The 26046-nt window shown below is 34.3% G+C and overlaps 1 protein-coding gene across 1 annotated transcript in view; it reads right to left on the reverse strand.

Moving 5' to 3' along the window:
- Positions 1-25351, reverse strand: part of LOC133191930 (bridge-like lipid transfer protein family member 1) — a 52145-nt gene extending 26794 nt beyond the window's left edge. Inside the window, exons 1-32 of the mRNA XM_061327696.1 lie at positions 25109-25351; positions 21751-21894; positions 21320-21476; positions 20823-20889; positions 20287-20477; positions 19895-19974; positions 19559-19700; positions 18852-19008; positions 18505-18675; positions 18149-18266; positions 17523-17678; positions 17297-17394; positions 16821-16984; positions 16056-16332; positions 15628-15828; positions 15060-15197; positions 14578-14754; positions 14014-14259; positions 12125-13757; positions 11884-11998; positions 11554-11788; positions 10150-11090; positions 9406-9564; positions 8665-8845; positions 6345-8466; positions 5866-6015; positions 5237-5330; positions 3214-3426; positions 2679-2874; positions 2340-2429; positions 785-1024; positions 13-135 (exon numbers count right to left, since the gene is read on the reverse strand). Coding sequence (XP_061183680.1) covers positions 13-135; positions 785-1024; positions 2340-2429; positions 2679-2874; positions 3214-3426; positions 5237-5330; positions 5866-6015; positions 6345-8466; positions 8665-8845; positions 9406-9564; positions 10150-11090; positions 11554-11788; positions 11884-11998; positions 12125-13757; positions 14014-14259; positions 14578-14754; positions 15060-15197; positions 15628-15828; positions 16056-16332; positions 16821-16984; positions 17297-17394; positions 17523-17678; positions 18149-18266; positions 18505-18675; positions 18852-19008; positions 19559-19700; positions 19895-19974; positions 20287-20477; positions 20823-20889; positions 21320-21476; positions 21751-21894; positions 25109-25346 — 9414 coding nt within the window. The 5' untranslated portion in view covers positions 25347-25351. The remainder of the gene's footprint in view (positions 1-12; positions 136-784; positions 1025-2339; positions 2430-2678; positions 2875-3213; positions 3427-5236; positions 5331-5865; positions 6016-6344; positions 8467-8664; positions 8846-9405; positions 9565-10149; positions 11091-11553; positions 11789-11883; positions 11999-12124; positions 13758-14013; positions 14260-14577; positions 14755-15059; positions 15198-15627; positions 15829-16055; positions 16333-16820; positions 16985-17296; positions 17395-17522; positions 17679-18148; positions 18267-18504; positions 18676-18851; positions 19009-19558; positions 19701-19894; positions 19975-20286; positions 20478-20822; positions 20890-21319; positions 21477-21750; positions 21895-25108) is intronic.
- Positions 25352-26046: the final 695 nt, after the last annotated feature.

A 26046-nucleotide genomic window follows, 5' to 3' on the forward strand; every position in this document is an offset into this window, starting at 1 on the left:
CGTGATACTAACCTTGAACCTGAAGCTGAAGGAATAGAGGAGATCCTGGGTGGTTGGCTTCTCTTCCTCACCCCCCTCCCACAGGGGTACAGGCTGGTCTGACCCTGACACTTTCTGTACCAACTCATTCACTTCCTTAATGAGAAAAACACTGAACATATAAATATTACAACAAATGCATATCATTTTAAACTTTACATAAACATCATTGTTACTTTTAGTATACTTGGAATATTTTAAAGTGTGCATGTACTATGAATTATGAAGGACAATGTACAAATATGTCATCAGTTGTATACTGTAGATTCCTAAATATATGTGAGGAATAAATTATCGCGTAATTACGCGAGAAGCACCACTTGCGAAATAAAATTACTCGCTTTATTTTTATGATGCTTTAATGTATGTAAAATCTCTAGATAAATCACGAATTCGCGAATTATTGTTCTCGCGATTTGACGTCATTGGGCCATTTCGCGATATTAAGTACTCGCATAAAATAAGGAATCTACAGTAATGCAGACAGGGAAATTTTTGCCCCTTACGCCCATGTCGCAAGTGAGCAAATTTAAAATGGGGCAAATTCAAGAAAGCATAAACTCTTTAACAAAACTGTGTCTGGGTGAATTTAAAACAGGCGAAATTTTTTAATTTTAAAAGAGTGAAAATAACACAGGGTGAAAATAACCTTGTATACAGTAATAAACACTGGAAAGTGTTCAAATCAATTTGTTCATATGCCTGTTTAATACCATGAACAATATATTTTTTTTTTACACAATACCTTCATGAAAACTTTTTGCACAAAGACTAAATGATTGAGAAGATCAGTAGTCAGACTGTGTTCCAGCATTCCTATCTCTGCCACAGCATGTAAGAAGTCTCCCTCCTTAAGGACCAGCCCCTCCCCAAGCTTGTCAGATGGGGTCTCACTCTGCTTGTGGGGTCGGTAGTCAGCGTACATGTGTATGGGAGGTAGCTCTATCTCCGCCTCAGAGGGAAGGGAGGTTTCAGTTGTCTGCACCTAAAACATGATTTCAACATCATGACAATTTTTTAAAAACAATTTCTTTTTTATACATCATCTGATTTTAATCACCTAGCTAAGGTCAATACATGAAGAGTAGATCAAAGCATCTATTTTGCATGAGAACATATTACGATAGATTATATGACACAAATTAAACAAGTTGTGATATGTAATTTCAGTTTTAAAATCACTTAGTCTTCAAACTCTTTGCATTAAGAAAGAGCCTTAGATTAGTAGAGAAAGAGTTGTAATTTTGACATAAAAAGAACATGTACAAGTTTAACAAATGTATAGTTTCAAGTGAACAGTTTAACTTTAAAGTCATGTATCAAGAAGCAATTCAAAGTGTGCACAAGAAATCAGCGACTACACTGTACATCTGCATGAACAGAATCGATTAGAATTCTTACATCACACTCCAATTAAAAAAAAAAATCCAGTTAACAGTCAAATTGAGTATGCATTACATTGCTTTATCATCTTTGGCTTTTTCTAACTTTGGCAAATTACTGCTAATATATGTATCAACTCATGTATTTTGAAATGCTTAACACCTTGAACACTCATTTCTACTGTAAAATTATTAGACTAAAGCAGTGATGAAGCAAGCTTCTGTTCTTTTTGTTTTGGAATTTGATCAAATGTCTGTTCTTAAATTTAAATTTCTGTTAAATTAGAAAAAAAATTCTAATTTTTTTAAGCTAAGTAAACATAAAATTTAGATTTTATCACATTCTCTGCTTTTTAACCAGTGTTATCATATGCTAACATAAAGTCTAAATTTCATCACATTCTCTACTCTTTAACTAATCAGAAATCATTTTATCATATTCTCCGCTTTTTTAACTGATAGAAATCATTTCTGCAAGAAATACAAAGAAGCAGCAAAGTGTCTTTCAAGAACTGAAAATTTTGTGTCAGCCATACTTTTTCACCAGATGTGATGTCACCAAGGTGAATTTACACTGTACCTACCTCTCTGTATAGATCACCCCGCTATAGACAGGATTAATATTGAGTATTAATATAGTATAATTACACAAAGAAAATTTACATAAAGCAACAATTATCAAAAATAATATTTACAACAACACTGATGATCATAACAAAGACACTGATGATGAAAATGGAGATTAATATGATGTTTATGATGACGAAGTTGGCAGCCACGGTGACATACAAATTCATCAAAAGGGAAACAGTAACAGAGGACAATGATTTTGACAAATTGAACCTTAAACATCAGCTGGCAGACAATGCTCACAAACAAATAATAAAATTAACATTTATTTAGTAAAATGAATATCACCTTGGATTTAAAGCTGAGTTGGTGCTTTTGGAGATCCATTGTAAATCGGGATTTTTTACCAGTCATTCCACTCAGGGAAACAGGGCCAGTCTGGAAGAGAATAATTAATAACTTGACTACATTTACCTTAATTAAAACTGATGCACAGGTAATACATCCCAAAATTACATCACACTTTCAATTATTAAATTGAAAATCAATCTTATAGTATTGATAAAATTGTCATTTTTTTCTTTGAAACTTAGCTTAAAGGAACTTTCCAAAGAATTAAAGTTGAAATTGTAGGAATCAAGCATAAAAAAATACATAAATGTATGATTATCTAATATCTTCCCTAACCTTGTGTTGAGCTTTAAGAGAGGGTAACAGAGAAGCCCCTGTGATGAGGCCTTGAAATACGGCCTTGACATGGATGTGGAGGAATTTGGGACGATTGAGTTTTTCCTCCTCTTTGGGCGGGACCTTTGGTTTACGGACAGGTTCACCAGTACAAGTCTCTGCACTGCTGACTTCCTGAACAGTCTCTAAATTTCGACTAAAAACAAATTCAAATGGTTATCATTTTTATAGAGTGTCAATTACACAAGAGACATCAAGAGACAAAATTTGAACTTGCATATAACTACAATATACAGTACTTTGCACGAAATTAAAATAGAATTGATAGGAAGAGATTTCTGAATACAAAAGCTGATAAATAAAGTTTTTGTCAGTTACCACACAGTTTACATTTTTGTCTTACAAAATCAGCATGATCGACATACTGTTACAACAAATCTTTCCTTTCCTTTTTTCTATAATGCACTCTTGCTATCTACATGTCTTTTAAACAAAATATTTTTTCTGTCACTGATCTGCCCTATAGAATTATTACCTTGATCTAGACACTGGTCTTCTGAACTCCTGTAATGTACTGGAGATTTGCTTTGAGCCCCTCGTCATCATACCGTGGAGAACCACAGGGTGCTGTGGAATATCCACCTCGATCATTCCTACGGAAATCATGGCAGAGTTATGTTCCTTGCCTCTCCTCAAAATGGTTGTATGTAGAGCTTGGGTCTTATCAATGTTAACAGTGACCACTGTTCTGTAAAGACATCAAAACATTCATGTACATGTAGTGTCATGTGCATAATAATGTACTAAAATATTTTGTGGACAATCAATATTTATTTCAATTTTCTAAAAAATGAAAAACATACACATCATAAACAATGGATATGTTAGATAAGTTTTAATTTTAGGTGAATTCAAATTTTCTTAGAAACAACTGCATGAAACTATTTAACATAATCAATAATATATTACTCACTTGTTATGCATCAAAAGACACATGACTGTAATTTTTTTATACATGTAGTCGGAAAATAGCTCTTCAGAGCTAATGTTCCTTGTTGATTTACCCATTGGCAACTTTAAATAAATATTATCTTATCTTATCTCACTTGTTATGCATCAAAAGACACAATCATTAATTTTTTTAACTCACTTGTTATGCATCAAAAGACACAATCATGTCATTGTTCACTTTGTTTACAGTATGCACTGATAACCTCACACATTATGTAATTTATCAACAGTCTGTTTTAAATGAAAGGTACAAACAGTATGTTAGATTCATGTAATCAAAATTAGAAAACTCATTAAACAGTTTTCTTCATAAATACATGTACATATTTCTAATAACAGCAAAACACATTGTTAAGGTATCAGTAAATGAGTTGTTTTTTTTTAAATTCACTTACAATTTTTAATAAAATTTTGAGAAAAAGAATACCATTGGATAGAATTTACATAATTTTCCCCTTTGAAGATGAAAAATGCTATTCTTAGTAACATTGTTTCAGAGTCCAATTTAGTGTCAACACAATTTTTGGGCAACAAATTATTTGATATACATGTATATGCATAATGTTACATAAAAAATATGAAGTTGATAAGAGAACCTTACTCCCACCACACTTTGCATGGTTTTTCTTGTAGACATACTCTTAAGTACATACAAATCATACTTTTGAAATAACTTTTTAGCTATTCGAAGAGGTAATTATTCATTGGAGCATAGGTAATTCACAAACATGTATAAAGCCATTAAACTTTTGTGCACTTTTTCATGTACTCTTTGTTCAAATGTATATACATGTATATACATTTAATTCTAAACACACCTGTGTTGCCTATGTCAAAAATGTACATGTATCAATCCGCTTGATGTTACATTTCGAATTCAAATATGTACAATCTGAGGTCATTATTGAAGGAGGAATTGTCTTATCTTCTACACCTGAACTGAAAACTATAAACTAAATTTTTATACAATCAAATGACCCGTTACAACCAAAATTAAATTATTCTTATATGACTTCTTTCATAATTTATGTCAAGAATTGATAAGAATGACTTTTGGTATCTGGCAGTAACCATGATAACATAGTTAGGAAACATTTACTAGTAGTATCATGAAAAAAAAACCCACTGGCAGTTAAAACAAAGTTACATAATTATACATACCTAGTACATGTATAACAAGATATCAAATTGAATGTATTAGGCTGAAAATCTAACTCATGTGAATTCAATGGATTTCACCACTTATATAAATGTAAGTCAATTTACACTGTCTAATCTAAAACACAGTTTTTACTTACAGTTTAGATTTGGGAATATGCAGAGGTCTAAGTAGTTAATAACACATATTTATAATACATGTATATGTACAGTGTTCTTAAGAAATTATAAAATATAAGCAGAAATTAATCAAATTAAAGAAATAATGCAATACAAATAATAAAACTAAATACATGTATATAATGCTTCCCTTTATCTGTAATGATGCTAATGTGGTCATCATTCCAACCCCCACCCCCATTAAAAAAAATTCTAATGTTTTTTCTTACTTCATTTCTGGGGGAATCCCCTCAAACAGCTGTACCAAGGTGTGTCCAATGTGAGCTGTGACTGAGGATTCTGATGACTTTCTCTGGACAAAACCTACAATATTCATGTAATAAATTCAAAATTCTTATCAAATGACTCTCAAAAGTAATTCAATGTGTCAATTCATGCAAATCAATTCTGCATGTTCCAAACATCAAAGGTGGGACTTTAGATATTAATAAAGTTGGGATCACTGACTTATTTTGAGGTACCTGATATTACACATATCAATGTTTGTAATGCCAAAGATCTACAGTACTGTAACTCATACATCTAGCTCTTACATGCAAACATACCTAATTTGAATATACTGTAGATACACATTTTTCCATGTGAAACTAATTTACGCTATGAAGGAGGTCACAAATATTCAAGGAAAAATTTGTCACAGTGTACTTATAGCACACTTGAGTCATATAATGGCAATCCAAGACATCTGCCTAATTTTCAACTTGATTGAACTGATTGAACAGAAATTTCATGGAAATATGACCCCGTGGAAAAAAGGCATGTTTAATTTCAATTTCAAGGCAAAATTTTTACAAAGATATTAAGAATCATTTATCATCAATCCACTGTGTAAACCCACCTTTCACTTTTTCTCTGTAAGTGCCACTGGCATGCACATTTTTCAGTTTGGCTTCAAGCTTCAGTCCACTCAGAACTGCCAGGATTTTAACTTCTTCTACTTTAGCAATGCCAAACACAACCAAAGGAATTGTTTCTCCAACATAAATACCTGTGAAATATCACAAAAGTCTGAATGATTTACTCATTGTTTAAGAATGTGGCATTATTACAATGAGATGGAACAAGTAGCAATTCATATAAATAGGAACTTTCAAGACCATTTAGTGAATTCACCCAATGTTTATGAAATAACCACTGTTTAGAATGACTGACAGATGAACATATTAACATCTGTTCTGCTCAGTTGATGACACAAAATTGATGGGGGTTTTTTTTGTACAAAATATAAAAATACATAATTTGAAAAACTGATTTTATTAAGACCAGTTTCATTAAACATTTAAGTTTCCTTTACTGATTATCTCCATAAGAACTTACTTTGTTTGAATCTGGCTTGGGTGATAGATTGCCTGGCTTTACTTGGTATGCCAATGTTCTTTTCCTCCTCATTTAGGTCCTCAAGCTTAGCATTATTTCCAGTCTTACTTTCATCTGAGGGCACTTCCTGTGGCTCCTCCCCTTCCTCATGAACCTCAGCTTCTGATTCCTCCTCGATGACTGGTAACTTTGAGGATGGCTTCCTCTTGACTGTTTTGGGTTCTGGCATGGTGGAATACAGTTCTAGCAAATGATACAATGTTTTCCAGCATTTAGGAGTAGTGGCATGGATCTCATCAATGAAGGTCTTCTCTGTTACTGCAGGTGAGGATGTTTCCTCTATATCTATTGTCACCGTCTCACTGAGGTTCAAGGACTGAGGAGGAGTGAGGACACCAGTTGACTGGCTCTCTGTCAGTCCTCCTCTTTCTACTCCTCCTTGTGAGGACTTTTCCTCCCTTAAGGACTTTTCCTCCCCTAAGGACTTTTCCTCCCTTGGAGATTTTTCTGATTCAGTTTTAGAAGTATTAGGCTTAACAGCAACAGACTGCTTCACACTAATGTCTGGTTTCCATGTACTAGGTGTACTGGGAGTTATTTCTGTTGACACTGGACTGAGTCCCTCTGACATGTTAGAGGCCTGGGTGTCTGCACTAGAGCTAGATCCTTTTGATCCCTGCTTCCTGTGAGTTTTTGTCCACTCACCAGTAGAATTACTCTGTTTTAGTTCATTACGAGTTTCTTCCACATTTTCAGCCATTGTAACAAACTGGTGTATAAGCCTTAACAAAGGCATATCCACATGCTGAGTCACTGAATTACAGTTGATCATGAAATTCACTTGCAAAGTTGTTGGTTTAGCTTCTAGTTTGTGCATGGCAAAATTAAGCTGACAGTTTGGATCGAATGTCTCTCCTGATTCTTTGCTATCAAAATCTATCACATCCTTCATTCCTACACTGACACAGAAGTCATGGCACATAAAAGCTGGCATCTCATCAGTCAGATTCAATAATTTTGTCCGATGTTTCTTACTTTTCCCTTTACCCTTTCTTTTTCCAGAATCCGAAATCTCAATCTTAAGGTATTTCAGTTTTCCTTCTAAAGACAGAACTCCACCAAATTTTTTCATCATTGCTGAGGGTCTGACTCCTTCAACATGCAGACCAACACTTTGCAAGAATGGTTTGAAAAAGCTCTGTGCATCAGCCAATTGCATGATTGATGTCAAAGAATTAAATTGCTGGTCTGTAAGATCCAGCTTACTGTCGTCTTGACTCCAAGCACTTCCAAAAGCATTGATGAGTGAATCATGCCTCTTCATTGTAGGATTATCATCATAGGGTTGCTGGAATTCATCATCCCTTTGCATGGCCATCCAGTGGTACAAATCACTGATTTTATCCTCTCTGTTCTTTAAAATAGATGCCTTTGGTAATTCTACTTTCATTGGGGTAGCAGGTGGAGTTTCTTCTAAACTGGTCAGACTTGCTGCTGCTGAGTGGAAACTGTATGTACTTTCATTTCTGGCTATGTTTGGTGTCTGAAGGTTAGCACTAAGCTTACTAAACAACGTGGGTTTTCTGTCTGGTGAATCAAAGAGGCTAGTTGTTGGAGGTGTCCCTGAGGCAGATTGGTGAACCTTTCCCAGAATTTTCCGTCTCACTGAAGAATTTCTGCTTTCTGCTTCTGGCTGCTCCACATTCTCATTTAAACTCGGAACAGATGTGGAATGGTGGACAGACCTCTCCTCAGACAGAAGTAATGAGGCATGCTCATCCACCGTATCCATTTGTTCTATTGTGCTCTCTAGTTCAACACGCAGGTCATCATCTCCATTAACAGGAAGAGCAAATTTCACAGTGTAAGGTCGGACACTTTTCCTGTCTTTAAAATTGATTTTAGACATCTGAGGCATATATAGGAGGTTCTTCCACTGCCTGGTGAGGGCTAGGATGCCTTTCTGGATTGTGATGAGCTGGGGGATGGTGTCAGATACCACCGCCTCCTCCACTGGCTGTGTTCCCACCTTGTTGAGGTACCTCCTTAATGCTGTTAGCAGCTGGCATGAAGGCTCTTCCAGTAGAGTTGAGGCAAGAGTTGTCACTTTACTGTATTTGCTCTAAATGATTCCAAGATTAGATTGTTATAAATCAGATTTCATAGAGATCTTCAGTTATTCAAATTCAATAAAAGTTCTGTGTTTTTTTTTTTTTACAATAATGTATTCCTTCATAAAACAGAAATGGGGACAGACTTCATCCTCAGCAAATCTCTGAATGAAAACCTCACAAAACTGTTTCAACCAATGTACAGTTACCTTTTTGGGTAGTTTGATTCCTTCTACCTCCAGGGCATTTGTCATTATGCAGGCAATGACAGAACTTGTTCTGTGGGTAAGGGTCAAAATCATTGACCTGATCTCTGTCACCAAACGGTCAGCTGGGTTCAACCAGGCATTAATGGCAGTTGTAGCAGTACTGAGAAGATTCCAGTCTAGCCTATGAAAATGTACAGGGAGATTTTTATCTGATAAACAATCATGTACACACATGATTTTCATGTGAAAATGAGTTTCATGTGAAAATTCAAATGAATTTCATGTTTAACTCATGTGCAAGTTTTCATGTTAATTTCACGTTCAAGTGAAAATTTAGCTGAACATGGAAGAATTTTTAATGTGATTCTTGTTTTGTGTGATCACTGTCTTTTCATGTTAGGCTCACCTGCTCATAATTATACAATAATGCCATTACTTCTTACTAAGGATATACAAGTACATTTACCGTATAAGTTGAATTTTTAGCGAGATGCAAATTTAGCAATTTAGCCATAAAAATCAGTATAAAATTTTAACGAGAAGTAATTTTAGCGATTGGACAATATCTTCCAAGATAGCCTTTCCTCCTTAGTGCTGAATGAATTGTTGGCAATATGCAATTTAAGCGATCCCAACACCATTGCTAATAATGCCAAAATTGAATCCTTGCTAAAAATTCTGCTTATACGGTAGAACAAATTACAATATGTAACTGATTCACATGGATCTCTAGTGCCGTACCTTGTAAAGTCGACTTTGCGTTTGATTGAAATGGGTGGAGGAGCAGCAAAGTTGAGCCAGATGGTATGTAGTTCTAGTATTCCACTGGAAGCGTCCCCCTTCAGATCCTCATTTGTATGGGTGTCTCCCATACTAGAGCAACTTGATGGAATGGATACCCTGAATTACAGAAAACACACAACAATGGATACCCTGAATTACAAAAACACACAATTGTTAAGATGAATATTATCAAAGATGTTAACAATTATCTGAAAGGGAGTTCTTAACTTTCTCAGAAACCAAATAATATGTACTTTTTTTATATGTACAAAAAGAATCATTTTTAAAACAGAGATTGTTCATGTTTATGTTTTATTTATGCCTAAACTTTAGCTAAATGCTGTATTGTACATCACACAAATATTAATGAGAATACTGCTTATTCCCAAATTGGAGAAATGGTGTCAAAACATTAAAAGACTGGTGCCACTAAAGGAAACATCACAAGAATATAAAATATTGTCAAAAATTAAAAAAAATGATATCAGCAAAAGTTTCAAGTAGTTGGTATTCTACTTAATATCAAACAGTTCAATGTAGAGTTCCATTTAGCCCAACTACATGAAACAAGAATATGCAAAACTTTTCCCCAATTTCATCACCATGGATGCCTTCCAAAGACACAAGTCCTGAAGACAATAAACAAATACATAAATGACAAAATTTAAAATTTTCATTTGTTGAGAATCTGATTTGCTCTACCTTGAATCCCAAGAGTGAACAGACGATACATCTGTAGCATCCTGCCTTTTGGGAGGATCTCGCTTTGTTGGGGAATCTTTTTCCTTTCTATCACCTAGATGCCAATTAATTTCATGCTTTGTAGAGTTCTGAATATCTTCCAATTTCTTGGAAATATTGTCCATTTTCCTTTGAAAATCTGCATCAGTGATATCTTTAAACCCCAGTCTCCTAACAGCAGTGGCTTTGATTTCTTCTAATCCGCATTCAAACATTATATACCCAATGCCTCTGTCATGACTGTGATAAAATTCTCTACTTTCCTGTCTTCGAAGTTTTGGTGGCCTTTTCTCTTCCTCAAAACTGCCCTGTTTGAAGAGTCTGGGTAGAGTTCCCCCTCTTCCCTCACTGTCTCGACTAGTCTGTCTGCTAAATGAGGAGTGTCTGCTTGGTCTTGATTTTGGAGAATTCACCACAGAATCTTTCCTGGCACTACTACTACGCCTTATCTTCATAAACCCTGAAGCTCCTGAGATTGGGAATTCATCAAATTTAAACAAAACTTTTGACCTGTGCTCAGGGATAGCTGTCAAATGAATGTCATCCATATAATTACTATGTTTTAGAAGTCTTTGTAACTGTAGATGAATTCTGGCTATCTTCAGAGTCCCAACATCCTCTTCTCGACAAACCTCCGTTAGCTGTTTCTCTGCCTGTCTCTCTGTAAAATTGATTTCTGTTGAAGTTCTTCCTGGCCTCTTTTTGGGGGACATCTGTGGGTTGTTGACCTGAATGGAATCTGTCAGTGTTTTACAAGAGTGACTATTGGACAGTAACTGACACTCCACATTGTCTATACACAGGGCCAGAAGGGAGACACAGGTCAAGTCATGAAGATTATCCAGAGCTGAGAAAGAGATGACCTCCTCTACTAATCCAGCTTGTAAAACACAAATGTTGATCTGAAAATAGGACAGAGTGCATAATTAATATATAAAAATTGAAAAAAAGATACATGTATATCTGTATGAAAATTGTACATCTAGGACAAAGTAACAATATGTGTTCCGAAGCACTACATGTATATACAAGTATAATGTTTCTGATTTAGAATCATTAATATCATCAATATCAATTGAAATTACTGGATAATGACTTAATCTATCTAACATGTACATACAAATCCAAGAAACATGTAATTTGTTCAAACACTGCACAGATACAGCAACATCTAAAGAACCCTTGGAGCTAACCAACCGAGGGCATTTTTTGGAGTTAAGCACTTATCTACCTTAGAGACTGTGATCAGTGCCTGTATATATCTACCTTAGAGACTGTGAGCAGTGCCTGTGTATCTACCTTAGAGACTGTGAGCAGTGCCTGTATATCTACCTTACACACTGTGAGCAGTGCCTGTATATCTACCTTAGACACTGTGAGCAGTGCCTGTATACTTGATGTTTTCATATGTCCCTCCTGGTTACGACTCTCGGTACTGAATTGTCTTTCCGGAACCAGCTTCTCTGTGCCATCCTCAGAACTCTTCTCTTTCTTAAGTCTATTTTGCCGCTTCAGTCGCTCCAGGCACTGACTGTGTAGACCATCAATGATGGAGTTTGGATGAAGTGATTCTAGAGTTGGTGTCACTGCTTCAGCATATCTAATTTACACAGAAAAAATTGGGGGTTATTCAGAAAATTCTCAGTATAATTTTAACTTATAAACTTCATTGGATACGGGATAATAATAATGTACCTTTGGAAAGATTCTAGGAAGAGTGGTGTGATAGTTATGTCCATTGAGCCATGAAGTTTGACCACCCCAGTTGTAATAGAGGCATTCTCCAAAAGTGTTTCTTCTGCCATCACCCCTGTAAAACACATTGAAATGCATGTACATTTATCAAATGAATATTAATTTAATTGATTTCATTGTAGGTACTCTTATTTTTCTAAATTAAAAACTACATGTACATTAAATATTACAATTTCTTTACCATGTGGAACATTTCCATCTGTAGCTGTCCATGGATCTTGTGCATCAGGAATTGATTTCTCTTTCGTTGTCATTAGTCCTGTGGAGAACCCTTGTCTTATTCCTCTGAAATGTGGTAGACAAGCAGGACTATGTATGAATTGCTGAGACTGACTAACTGAAGACAGGGAGTATGCTGATTGGTTGTGCTTCATCTCACCAGAACCATGGATTGGCTGAGGAGAGGACCAATCCTTGCAATCATACTGAGTCAGGTGACCTGAGTAGCAGTTCATGAGTATTGGAGATTCTGTGATTGGTTTATTCACTTGGCCATGTAAATCAACCATAGAGAAATTCTCTAAGAGTTCTTGAGAGTCTAATTCATCAGAATAGTCACTCTGTTCTGTGGCGGCAGACTCAAAAGACAGTGTTGAGGCTGTTGTGGATCCGCTTTCCTGTCTTTCCACCAAAGGTTTTGTGGATGGCTGGAAGATAACAGTTTCATTGGATGGATCAGTGTCTACTGATCTTAGTGTCTGATCTTGACTTTCAGTGGATAAGATGCTGTTATCAATGCTGCCACCTGACATAACAGTGGTATTCTCCAAATTGTCTTCCTCTGCAGAGTAATACCTCTCACTCTCTAAAGACACAACTGAATATGCCTTCTCCTGTCTTAAACTCTTGGGTGAAGACTTTGATGCATTAGATATTGATGTTCTAGATGACTTGACATCCTCAAAATCAACAGATAGTTTCCTTCTTCCTCCAAGTATTGGTGAACTTGTGACACTAGATGTTTGTTTACCAAATCCTTCCTCCATGCTACTTAGCCTTGACACCAGGCTACGAGTTTCAGATATTGGACTGGTGAGAGAATCTTGTTGAAATGTATCTGATCCAGGACTAACTGTCTTGTCCGAAGAGTCTGTTTTCACTGAATCTACTTGATCTTTAGTCCCAATATCACTAGCTTGGTCATGATCCACTTTACTTACAGTAGGTGTGGAGCCAGCTTGACCGAGGCTCAAAGAGGGATCTTCTATCACAGTTATATTAGTTCCTGGGGATTCTGGAGTTAACATGTCACTCATGTAACCTCTGGTGAAAGTGAAATTCTTACATGGTGAAAGTTCCCCATTATTGGGTAGAACTTCAAATACCAGCTTGTCTCTGACTAATAAACTCTGTCCAAAACCTGGATCTTGCCCCTGAGGAGAAACCTGAAGGATTGCCCTGGAAGATGGATCTTTGGATTTTCTATGACTGAAAAATCCTACACCATTTCTATTACTTCCAAAGAAAACACATCCTCCATGACACCCACACTTGCCCACAACAGTCGGCTGAACTTTCAGTTCACTTACTGGCCAAAGAAACCACAATCTTTTTGTTTTTTTGTCATGAATCCTCAAGAATTTGTCTTGAAGAGCATGGAAGTCTGGATTAGGTAGAGCCATAGCAGCCTCAGCATCTAAAGGTCCAAATATTAAACTTCCAGACTCCAGCCAAAGTTCTGGATGGGATTCATCGGTTTTGAGGACAGCGGATGAGATGAACTGCCGCAGTGAAAAATTTTCTATTCTCCCTGTAATGCCTGCTCTTGTGTTGGTACCATGTAAGTTACAGGTGGACAGTTTCACTGTACTGACCTAAAAAAAAAGAACAAACATAAGTAATGCCTATACATACATGTACATGTATCTTAACTTATTCATTATATACAATGTACATTATTATGTATATGTATCAAGTACATATAGGTTCAATGTAAATTAACCATCCATGTGATGCCTTTCATATAATACTGTACTAACTGAAATCTCAAATTTATTAAAGACAAGTTGAGTTTTATGCACAATAAAAGAAATCATTCTTAAAAAAGGACATTATTATGCTGCAACTGACCTGGACATTTAGGGCAGTCCCAGTCTCTACCAGGCAGAAGTTGACAGAGTCTAGGGATACTCTGACCATCTGGTATTTGATCTCTTCTGAGGTTGGACAAAGGAAATTGTACTGAGGCAGCATTCGACACTGGGGCTGGGGTAGCATGTGTTGACAGAATCTGTAAGGGACAGACCTCTCCATGCAATTCTCTGGATCCTCCACCAGCATGATGAATGTTTGTATAAACTCTATCAGATTCTGGAGCTATATCAATGATAATAGGGAAATAAATACAGTATATAAAATTTATGCAAATCTATCAATTTTTTAACAGTATTACATGACAATTAAATGTTCATTTTCATTAGATAAACACAGATTAAAATACATTGTATAAAATTCAAAATCCTTGTAAATTGAGAACCCTTAAAGAGACACATATAGATTGCTAAAAAACATAACTTAGTCCATTTTATATTTGCTTAAAAAAAAAAAAAGAGATGCTAAATTCATTAAAGATTAATAATTCTTTGTTTCAATAAAAAAAAAATATTCATATGAAGAAAGTGAGATAAAATTTACCTGAGGAGAAGTGAGCTTCCCAGTCAGGTCACCAATAATGGCCTCTACTAACCAACCATACTCTAAGGTCTCACTGTCCAGGGGCAAGCCCTCATGGGAAAACATGGCATGACCTCTGACCTGTAACCCTGACAACCCAAGGTGACCTTCATTTAGATGCTTTGCCCCATTATCCCTCTGAAACAAAATGATGTAGCTTAGCTCAGTAACAGAGTAAATCTTAAAGAATCCACTGAAAATACCAATTTTGTAACTCATTCAAATACATGTATTGTGTGTGTATCAAATCCAAACATCAAATCAATTCAATACAGTATAGCTGTATATTTTTACTAATCAAAATTCTTGCTAACTGCTGCAAATACTGCTGGATAATAGAAATGTTGAATTATGAACAAGTGTTCTATGTAATTTGTCTGTAAGTTCACTGTGCTGACCCATATAGCAAGAAACTGTGCTTGACTGCAAGTTCATTGTCTTACCTGGAATGTGTCCTTTGCAATAAGGATTGCTGGAGACAAGAGAAGTTGTAGTTTTGTTTCCTTGTAAGCCTTGTCCATCTCAAAGCAGAGCCTCTCCAACATGATGCTTGGACAAGGCAAACTATCAACATTACAGTTCTACAAAGATATTAACTTTTGTTTATTTCTCAAGTTTCAGATGTTCATTTTGACAAATTTTTAATGAATGCACACTACATTTATGTCACTCAATGCATCTAATAAATATCACATATAATTTTTTCACATGACTATCCATCAAAGATTCATTATTGCATTGCAGAACAAGGAAAGATAGCAATTATATTGCTGCAACTGTTATATAAAATATTGTACAAACCCCGTTATCTCGAACTCGATAGGACAGAGAAAAAACTTTGGGATATCCAAGGATTCCATATATTTAGGGTAAAATACTAAGAAAAAGTGGTTGGGATTTCCAAATCATTTTGGCATTTCCATGGTATCTGAGATATCGGTGTTTGAGATACCAAAGTTCTACTCTATATGACTACAAAATCAATTCAGGATTACATAATTATATATGTACCTTCACCAGATGTCCGTGAACATCATGTATAGCTAGAGACACAGTGACAGCAAAGGGACGGTAGTATCTCTCATCAAATGGCCCTGGTAAATCACACTCCTCTACAAACAGGGGACCCACATTCCCCAGTCCCTCTTTTCCTGGGGTCTGGGAGCCATCCTCAAAATCTGTAAATTTCTGATCCTCTCCTAAATAATTTTCCTGCAAAACAAATAATACTCATATATGCTATCATTACAATTAAATATTGTTCATTACTTCGAAAAAATACTACCTATGTCAAATTTTTACCGTAACAGTATTATCAAAGTATGTTGACAATTTAAGTTAGTTACATGTATGGCATGTATTTCAAATATTGTGTGTTCATCAAATGTCTGTCTTCTAATTGAGAGGAAAATAAAAAAAAAGACAAATAAATTCAAAACCTTGACATGAAGGAAATTTCTTAGAAGTGAACCATAAACACAAAGCATGGAAGGTGCTACTTCTAGTTCCACTGCAATCAAGTCTGATTCCATCTCCCCAGGGTCAAAGTTATCCGGTGGCTGAGGGTGAAGGTATTTGGAGGGACGAAGGGGGGCCAAAAGGGACTCCTCATCCCCAGACTGGGGGACTTGTTGTAGTAGAACAGGCATGGGATGATAGGTATAACCAATACTGATGGCAACATTAGAGGTGGTCCAACAGTCAATCCAACCATCACTGTCAATGAGATGATAATCCTTAGAATAAAACTTACAAGTGCCATTCTAAAACTACTTTGAATTCATTGTTGCTAGACTGACAGGAAGAATTCTCAAATTCTTTTTTCAGATGTGCTGTGATCTGGCTTATACAACTGTGCCAACTGCTTATGAAGGATTGTAAACATATCATGAGTTTCACTATCGAATTGCAGATTCATTTGGGCACCAGCAGTATTTAATATTGGAAGTTTGATTTTACTCTAATTACATATGTAAATCTTCTGATTCCTCTTACACACCCAAACACAGTTACTACCAGTATATAGGATCTTATCAAATCCCTTTTTTTAATCTTTCACAGCCATTAACATACATACATAATACATACATACAGTGTATATACATGTACATACATATAGTCATATAACTTTGTTCAAAAGAGATCATCACTTGTACAAGTAACATAGAGTTTGAACCTTTTATAATCTTTCCATCTCATTTTACCTGGCCTGTGTCATTCTTCTCCATTGCTTTTTCTTTGTTCCAAATGGATCTTCTATGATCTGTCCATTACGATCCATCAGTTTCATGTTTTTAGACAGAGCTAGTAAAACATGGCGACTGGTGTTGTTTTCTGGTAGATACAGGCGACAAAATGCCGTTTCTCCCTAAAACACAAAGACAACAAGTTGAAAACCATTTTAAAAAGGAAATTTTCAGTACATGTATATTTAACATGATTGTTCATATAGGGAATCAATCTTTCGTAACTCAAATTTAATAAAAGTATTCCATACAATGGCATTATGAGGGAACAGTTTGTTTTAATATCATAATTTAAGCAATTAATTTTCAAAATATTTTGCTACAGTAACTAATGTTTGTGAAAAACATCTTAATCTTTTTAAATCAGGAAGTTGTATATCCTTAGAAAGCATACAAGAAGTGCAACAAAAACCACACTTCCAACACAAACATACCTTGAAGACTAGTCCAACATGGACTGTTTCTGGTAGGAAGTCATCATAAGGCAGAATCAGAGACATGTCCAGCAGGTCACCACAGAAAGCGATGTGAGCTAAAATCACAAAACACACAATTGTTAGCATGTACAAAATACATAAGGCCTAATAGTTTATATTTGCTATAAATTTTATTCTCTTAAACCATTTTCACAAATCTCCTATGTTGATACCAGTAACTGACCATTTTCTGGTTGATGAGATGAGGTGTCAATCCAGTTGTATTCATTGGTCAGTAAAATCAGCTCAAACTCTTTTATCTGTAGGTTTATGGTCCAGGTGTAGGGCACAAAATGATAAATGTCAGGGACGGTCTTCACCGACCAATCATTGATCAGGTCTGTTAGGGTGTAAACAAAATTCAAAAGATAACAAAAGTACTCACAATCCTATCCTTCCCAACCCCCCAACTTAATTTTTTCATACAAGTATTTTATTTTTCTTAAATTATTCTCATATACATGTATAAAGTTTTTGTTTGTTCCTATATACTGGCATATATACAGTCAACCTTGTTATCTCATATTCTATGGGAATGACAAAAACTATGACATATCCAAGGATGTGAGATATTGGGGTTGAAATATGTAAATTTAAAGTGGTTTGGACACACAATTCACTTTGACATGTATACATGTTATTCAAGATATCAAAGTTCTAGATACTGAGGTTCAACTGTATATTATACATGTATATACATGTACATTGTACAATCATACATTTCTTTTAATCATAAAGCTGAATGAAATAACCTTATTGTAAGTGTAACTTTCTTATTATAAAATATTTATCAAATGTAAATGTACATACCAGTGAAGAAATGTTTGTGTTCGAATATCAGACAGACAGTAGTTTTACAGGCAATGAAGTCACAGGTCCAATCCTGATGGCCATTCCAAGTTATTGGGTAAAATGCTTTTACTGTGAACTAAAAAAAACACAAATATTTTTCTAATATTCCAGAAAAAAGAACCCTAATTTTCATTTTTATATGTTCTCTAGCTAGCTGTATAATAAAATTAGTTATATGTAACTGGCCACAAACTCATGATAAAATCTTGATTATCTAAACAAATCATAATGATAATAAGCATATTACATGTAACTCCAGTCCTTTCAAAGCTAAAAATTTGTGGTTTTAGTCAACTATAATACTGTAGATGTACCTCAAATGTTTCACACTCCACCAGTGACCTGTATTGAAGACTGGTAGTGGCATCCACGAGAAGTAGCTGACCATGAACTGTGGTGGTGTAACCCTCAGGACTGGTGACCCAGGGAACTGTGACCTCAATATATGACCCCTGACCTGTGCCCATGTGAATTGCCTGGGTTTCCTGTTTGAAGAAACCATCAACATTTTTTAAAACATGAAAAAAAATTCAATACTGTCATTTTTTTTCTTTCCAAATGAATAAAATTAAAGAATCCGTCCCTTTCCCTTCATTGCAAAGAATTCTTTGTTTAAGAAATTAAAAGTATGGTTTATTTTGTTAATTAAAATAAGACTCACGGAGTCTTTTGTGAATAGAATGTCCACAGTGGAGGTCTGCATTAGGTTAATCATGAACTCAAATTTCTTATAGTTTCTGTATTCCCCTGGTTTGGCCTCTTCTGTTGGCACCATGTCTTGATAGTCAGCTGGATAGAAAAACTTCCACAGCAACTCCCTGTAAAAATACAGCCCAGCATAAGGTCTCTATTACATTAATCCTTTTTTTTCCATTGGCATGTATTAAATCCAACCTTGTCAAAATTAAAATATAATGTTAAACAAAATTACTTTCAAAATAATGTCTCTTCTGTGGTACCTTATAAAATACAGACTAACATCAAGTTCTGTTTAAATACAGTTTAATATCCAGTTTAAAATTACAGTCTAAATTTAGTCTCAAATCAAACAGAATATAAACCAATGTTCCACATCAAAATAGCTCAACAGTAATTACCATCCCTATTATTAAAACAAAATCAAACCATCTGTTCCAGTCAAAAATACAGCCCAACTTACACAGCAATTAAGCTTAACCTTGTTGCATTTTAAACTTACATATCACAATCTACATTCCCTCATTTTCTAAAAGATATACATTGTCTCACAATTAAATATCAAGAAAAAAACCATATTCATTAAAATGAATTTTGTTACAACTATTCCATTAAATATTTGCTTTTGTCAAATTCACCAAAATTGAAAAGTTGTCTACTTGAATATCATACCTTTGTTTATCTACCCATGGACCATAGTTAATGTCTGTATTTTTTCCACATTTGACATCCATTCCAAGACAAGGATAAGTCCTGCGAACAACAGTCTCTCCATCAGCTAGCTCTACGCTCTCTGGTTCATAAGGAACAATACCTACAAAAAAAAAAAATTTTATGTACAGAAGACCTTCAGATATCCGGACGCCAAATATCCAGACGCTTCAGCTTCTGGATGCTTTTTTCTCAGAGCTATATGGAAAACATGGAGAATATGGCATTTGCCATTTAATTCAAATGCTGTTATAGAAAAATATATGACAACATGTAGATAATATTTTTAACAAATACCTGGTTCATCCATATAAAAATGTACATCTATCTTTCTAGTCTGTAGAACAATAAATCCTTCTCCCATGTACCGAGGTGCTCTACAATTAATTAGAAAGAATTTTAAAGAAAGCTAAGAAAGAAGATAGTGCAGAATCTATTTCAATATATCCTAGTTTCATCTATCATGTTCATGTACAGGCATCTTGATACAGTACTGTAAATTTATTATAAGTATCATTGAAAATCAAGTAGACTGCTAGGACCAGTAAACATCGCTGTACATATCCTTATTCATGAAATTTTTTTAATCTATACATCTGTTCTTTTAATTTTCAAGTACATGTATAAATTTACATTCAGTAAGAACTCTAAAAGATCAAAAGAGAGTTCAAACTGTGTAGAAGACTTACTCATCAAGTGGCCCTGTGTATTTGTTACTTTGTACAAACATGAGTTTAAAATTCTCTGCTCTACCAATGGCATCATGCATAAACTGGTCAAACGGGGTGGAGGCTGGCTTTGTAGTGTAGGTGAAATGTCCATCCTCAAAACTGAATATCAGTGAGTGGGGAACTAGGTGATTTCCAAAAATAATTCTTCCCTGTAAAACACAAATTTTTTTTAAAGTCATTTTTTTCTGACTGCAAAATTTTCAATAATTGCTTTTTTTATGCCACTTTGCCATTAAACTTCATTCATATGGCACAAAAACAATGACATCAATTTTGAAAGAGAAAATTCATAAAGATATCATGAATTTAGTTAAAATCTTAACGAAATAATGTCTAATTGTGAAAGTTACTTCATAATAATTTGATGCAACTATCACTTAAGATATCAGTCACTTTTGTTCATTGTATTCAATATTCAACAAAAATGAGGTTTGAAATATCAAAACTTAGGGTTTTGCACAAATGCCAGACTTGCTTAATGTGCATAGACTTACCGACGACATTTCTACTTTGATTACTGGTATGAGATCTCTCCAGTTTACATTTGATAACCCTGAGCCACTGGAATTCAAATACAAACATCATCAATATATTATCTCACATTTTGTTGTCAATTTCAATTTTATACCTTAATCTTAAAAAAAAAAATCTGAAGTTATCACTCAATCATCTGATTATTGTGTGTACTTCCCTAAACAAATATTTTTATTATAAAAGATATAAAATCTATGTTCAGTACATAGACAAGATAAAGTACTAAAAAAAGATTATTCATGTACAATGGACATAAACACAAAAGTCATGTAACCATCGATTAATTCTGTATTTGGCAAATATAAACTCAATTTTTTTTTTATCATTGTTAATGGTACTTTTGTAACAGCTGTACACAAAATGCACATTAACATGCAACATTTATGTATTTTCAATAGGGAAAAAAGTCAATAGTGTTGGTTTTATCAACAGGTCTGAGGAAACTAAAATTATTCACTTGTTTTTGGAAATGGGAACTTCCTGCACTGGGTCACTTAAATCTGCAGTACCATCAAATAATTTATCAAGTCTGTCATATGTGCCTGTTTTATTGTAGACGTGAACTTGGAAGCCATCTAAAAACATCTGAACCCTTGTTTCCATATGTGATAAATCTGAAAAAAAAGACATTGACCTTTAAGTACTTCTGCAAATATATAAAATATAATTTCCAGCACAAACTGTGCAATATATGCACTATTTGTTACTAACAGGAAAATTTTATAAAAACAGGAAAATTTAACAGACAATGAATTGATGCATAAAACCACCGATGTAAATGCACAATTTTATAATTATATGCCATGGCAAGCTTCTTAACATATGTTAATTAATTTACAAAGGAACTTCTGAACAATTCAACATACAAGTACTTGTAAATTAACATACCTTCATTAAGATCTTTTGGGATATACTTCTGCCACCATTTAAAAATAATCCATCCATACTGTATCCGTACAGAGAAATCCTCCGTTATGTAATGGAAATCTCGCAGCATAATTTTCCCAGACAACACAGAGAAGGAAAATGATCCTAAAAAGTTTCATAAACAAGGATTAAAGATTGATTAAATTTTTTATATTATGTTTTATAGCTCAAAGCATATATCTGATAGGATTCCATTTAATGAATACACGTACATGTATATATAGAGGATATTCAATGTTTTTTAGTTGGATATGGAATTTATTTCACGAGTGGGACAGGATTTTTTGATATTTTCACGAGTGCGAAGCACGAGTGAAAATATAAAAAAAAATCCTGTTACACGAGTGAAATAAATTCCATATCCAACTAAAAAATATTGAATTTTCTGTTTATTACATTTTCTTTGATTTTCTCTTTGCCTCTGACTTATCTTAACACTGTGCCATAGGCTGTGACGTCATAGTTGAGACGACATAGTTAAGGAATTGTGAGATTGAAAACATTGTAACATGGATTTTAGCAACATATTTGGGAAAAATTGGCAGTTTTAGTCTCTATCAAGAGGTTTAGTTTACTATCTCTATCTTATGATGGGCCAGAAATCATTTTTTATTTACTTTGATATCCATTCACACTGTGAGAGAATATCACTTTAGTATCCTTTCACACTGTGAGAGAATAACACTTTTATTCAATAAATAAATCACAGTATTTCACTGTTGAAAATGTGATAAAATATTATAAAGAAGTGTTGTGTTGTCATTAGTTTATTATCCAACATATGATTTCCTTCTACTCTTTCTCATTGTTTTTGTATGATATTGCATGTATATACATGTATAAGATCCTTAACTAATTCTTTGATTTAAAAAATAATCAAAAAAAAAATATATATATTGATTATCATTCTTAGAGTTAACTGTAAAATCTTATTTCTCTTCAACAACTTTCACAACAGTTTATTTTATAAAGACATGAACTTTCACTTATATATATATAAAAAGTTCATAATCATTTTAATTCTGTGAATCATTTGCAACCCACAGATATTTCTCAGCCAAAACCATTTTTTAAATATAATTTATTGTGCACTTAGCATAATTCAGAAATTTCCCTGATTACAGTAAATCATGCAGGTTTCACAAAGGACCAAATATTTGTCTAGCAACTATAAATTTAGAAATTAAATGATTTTCTACACTTGTATTTTAAAAAATAAATATTCAGAGACTGGGTGTGGCCTTTACAAACAATCTCATTGTCAGTATTTATCCAAAGTCTGTATCCCTTTATTTATGACAATTGATTTATTTTACACACTTTAAACCTGACCAAGATAATACAGAAAGAATGATGTTATCATAATATTTAGATAATCATTACAACACTTTTCGGCAATTTTTTTTTTCAAATGCTCTAATTTACCCAAGTTCGACCTTACAGCAACAAAAACTAGGTGGACCAAACAGGGTCTAAATGAAAATTTACAAATCATATCAAAACCATGGCAAAAGGCCTCCTAACCCCCTTCTCTTCCATAAATTGGGCCTTTACAATGTAGATTTTACCAAAGGCCTAAATGGGATATTTGTTATTTCCAGTATATGCATGCAATCCTACAGTACAGCACAAAGTATAATTTGGAGAATTTTATTGTATGTTATCTTGGAAAATTGTTATGCTACCTGCAGGTGAAAATTGTCACCTGTTTTACTCCATTCACCATACATGCCAACTTTCCCTATTTAGGTGGGATCCTCCATATTTTACCCTATGATCCTGCTTCCATAAAGCAAAGTTGCCCTAATATACCGATTTGAAAAATTTCACCCCTGACAAAGAGCACACAGTGGGTGTGACAGGTTGGCAGGGGATGCTCACTCCTCCATGGCACCTGATCCCACCTCTGTTTTTGGAGGTCTGTGTTTGTTCTGCTCCCGATTTGTATTGTTTTAATGGACTTTTAGCTTGAATACTCTTCATTATCTCCATATTTCATTTTCACCCTAAAATTTCTGAGTTTAATTTCAAATATTTACATTTGCAAATGTTTTCTCTTATATAACACTATTTGAACAAGGCGTTTTTACACCTGTGTAAAACACGTTCGTCATGTGATCATAAATTGATTGTTTAGTCATAAACGATCTACGTAATTTCATAGTGATGTCATAAGTGATCGACATGTTCAACACATTCGATTTAAACCGTTGAGTTTTGAAAAAAATAAATCATTTATGAGTTTAAAACTTTAGTACCTTACTATTTGTAATAAATCAGTCACAAATGTAAATATAAGTAGTAAGGTATCATTTTAAATGTTTTATCGGGATGTAAATACGAGTTGGCATGTGATCAAATCTACCATAAAGCCCTTCGGGCTTTATGAGATTTGATCACATGACCAACCCGTATTTACATTCCGATAAAACTTTTAAAATGATACCTTTTTTCTTAAAAAATACATGGGATTAACATTTATACCGTGTATTACATGTATTACAAAATGTTGCAAATTTAAAGCTTTGAAAATTGTTGTTACGTGCAAAATCCTCCACGGGGATTTTTAAAAGTTGGCATGTATGATTCAGACCTACTCGAACAGATTAGGTGAATTGGACAACTGCCATGGTATCACTTGAAAAATATCTGGCCACCAAGTATTACATTTGAAGAACACAAAAATAAAGAATAGAAATCCAATTGATAATGGCTACGTGCATGAGCTTGAACTATGATTTTTTTTAAATGTCACTTGCCTGAATAAAGGTGCTTATTAAAAATTCAATATTATACACCTATTAACTGGCTATGAGGACAATAGCAAGTTAATCATCCCCCAAGACAGCGACTTTTTCCTGAGGCGCAGCTGAGGGAAATAGTTGCTGTCGAGGGGGATGATAAACTTGCTATTGTCAGAATAGTCAATAAATAGGTGTTTTATTATACAGAAGCCGACTTTACTTAATTTGTTACGTCACAAACCAGATACGTCACAATACAACAACTCATATAGTTTTGAGATGAAAAACGAGGGAAATGAAATGCTTCCGGTGAATAGTTTGATGACTATTTCACCATGGGCAAATAGCACAAAAACTATTCCACGGTAGGGGCTGTTTAGAAAAAAATAAAACATTTATTTGTCATACTTTTATGTAGAAAAAATTCACAGAGGTATAATAATGCCAGCTAGTACCCAAAATTCACTTGCCCCGGGTAACAGGTAATGGAAACTGTCAGCCCTAAATAAATAATTTAAGGCGCTTTCTCATTCAAATGTATATAATTATGTAATTTGATTTAATTTAATACATACCAAACTTAATATGCCCATATTTCACAAACTTGTTGACAATCACGGTAATAATCAAACCAAACACTCGTGAATTGTAGAGGGTGATATAAACAACCCAGGCCTGGGCTAGAAATATGGACAAGAAAAACACATAAATGGATGAAGATGGAAGATTGTCCTGAATGTCTCGAATGAAGGAGTCATGTTCATTTGTTTTGTTAATAGGTGTTTCCTGCAAATTCAACTGGTCCGACTCCATGTTGGTATTTTTAACCTTCTATTTGTCTGGAGTGCATACTTTTACTGTGTTGTATTTGATTTCTTTATAATTATCTTGTGCTTAGAATGGTAGCGTTCACCCGCAGATGTCCACATCATACTGTTCCAACGCAATTTGTTTTATCTCGACTTAGATATATACACTGCCGGGTATTCGATGTTTACTGATGAATTACATCGCAGAAATTCCTTGTTATGCAGGTCATATTAAATATTTGCATTTCCAGTGATTTTTATATATTTTCATCATCATTTTCATTACGTTTGTTCTATCATAAGACATCAGGAAGGTTGACACTCTTTTCGTTCATCGATCCTATCAAAACCGGAAGCAAAACTGATGAAAATCTCTGTAATACAAAACCTGACAGGAAAAATCAAATTGTTCCGAGATAGAAACAGTCGCGACCTGTGTTTATATTTATATCAGGTAGAATTTATTCAAAAACGTCTTCATGGAAAGAAGAAGACTATTGCTTTGACCTTCAATTCAACATTTAGATATTAGTCTAGACGAACTCTAAAAACGGCGTGAACTCCGAAAACGAAGTCTTTGGCTCCATCATGCATTGTGGCAAAATGGCGTCCGATATAAACAAACGATGGATTGTCGTTCGCTTTCTCCAAATATAGGGGTGCATGATGGCTGTATTTAGTGCATTAGGACTTTATTTTAATTT

The sequence above is a fragment of the Saccostrea echinata genome, unplaced genomic scaffold, assembly GCF_033153115.1.
Source record: "Saccostrea echinata isolate AGI-Se365-2 ecotype Australia unplaced genomic scaffold, CSIRO_AGI_Sech_v1 ptg000025l, whole genome shotgun sequence".
Lineage (NCBI taxonomy): Eukaryota > Metazoa > Mollusca > Bivalvia > Ostreida > Ostreidae > Saccostrea > Saccostrea echinata.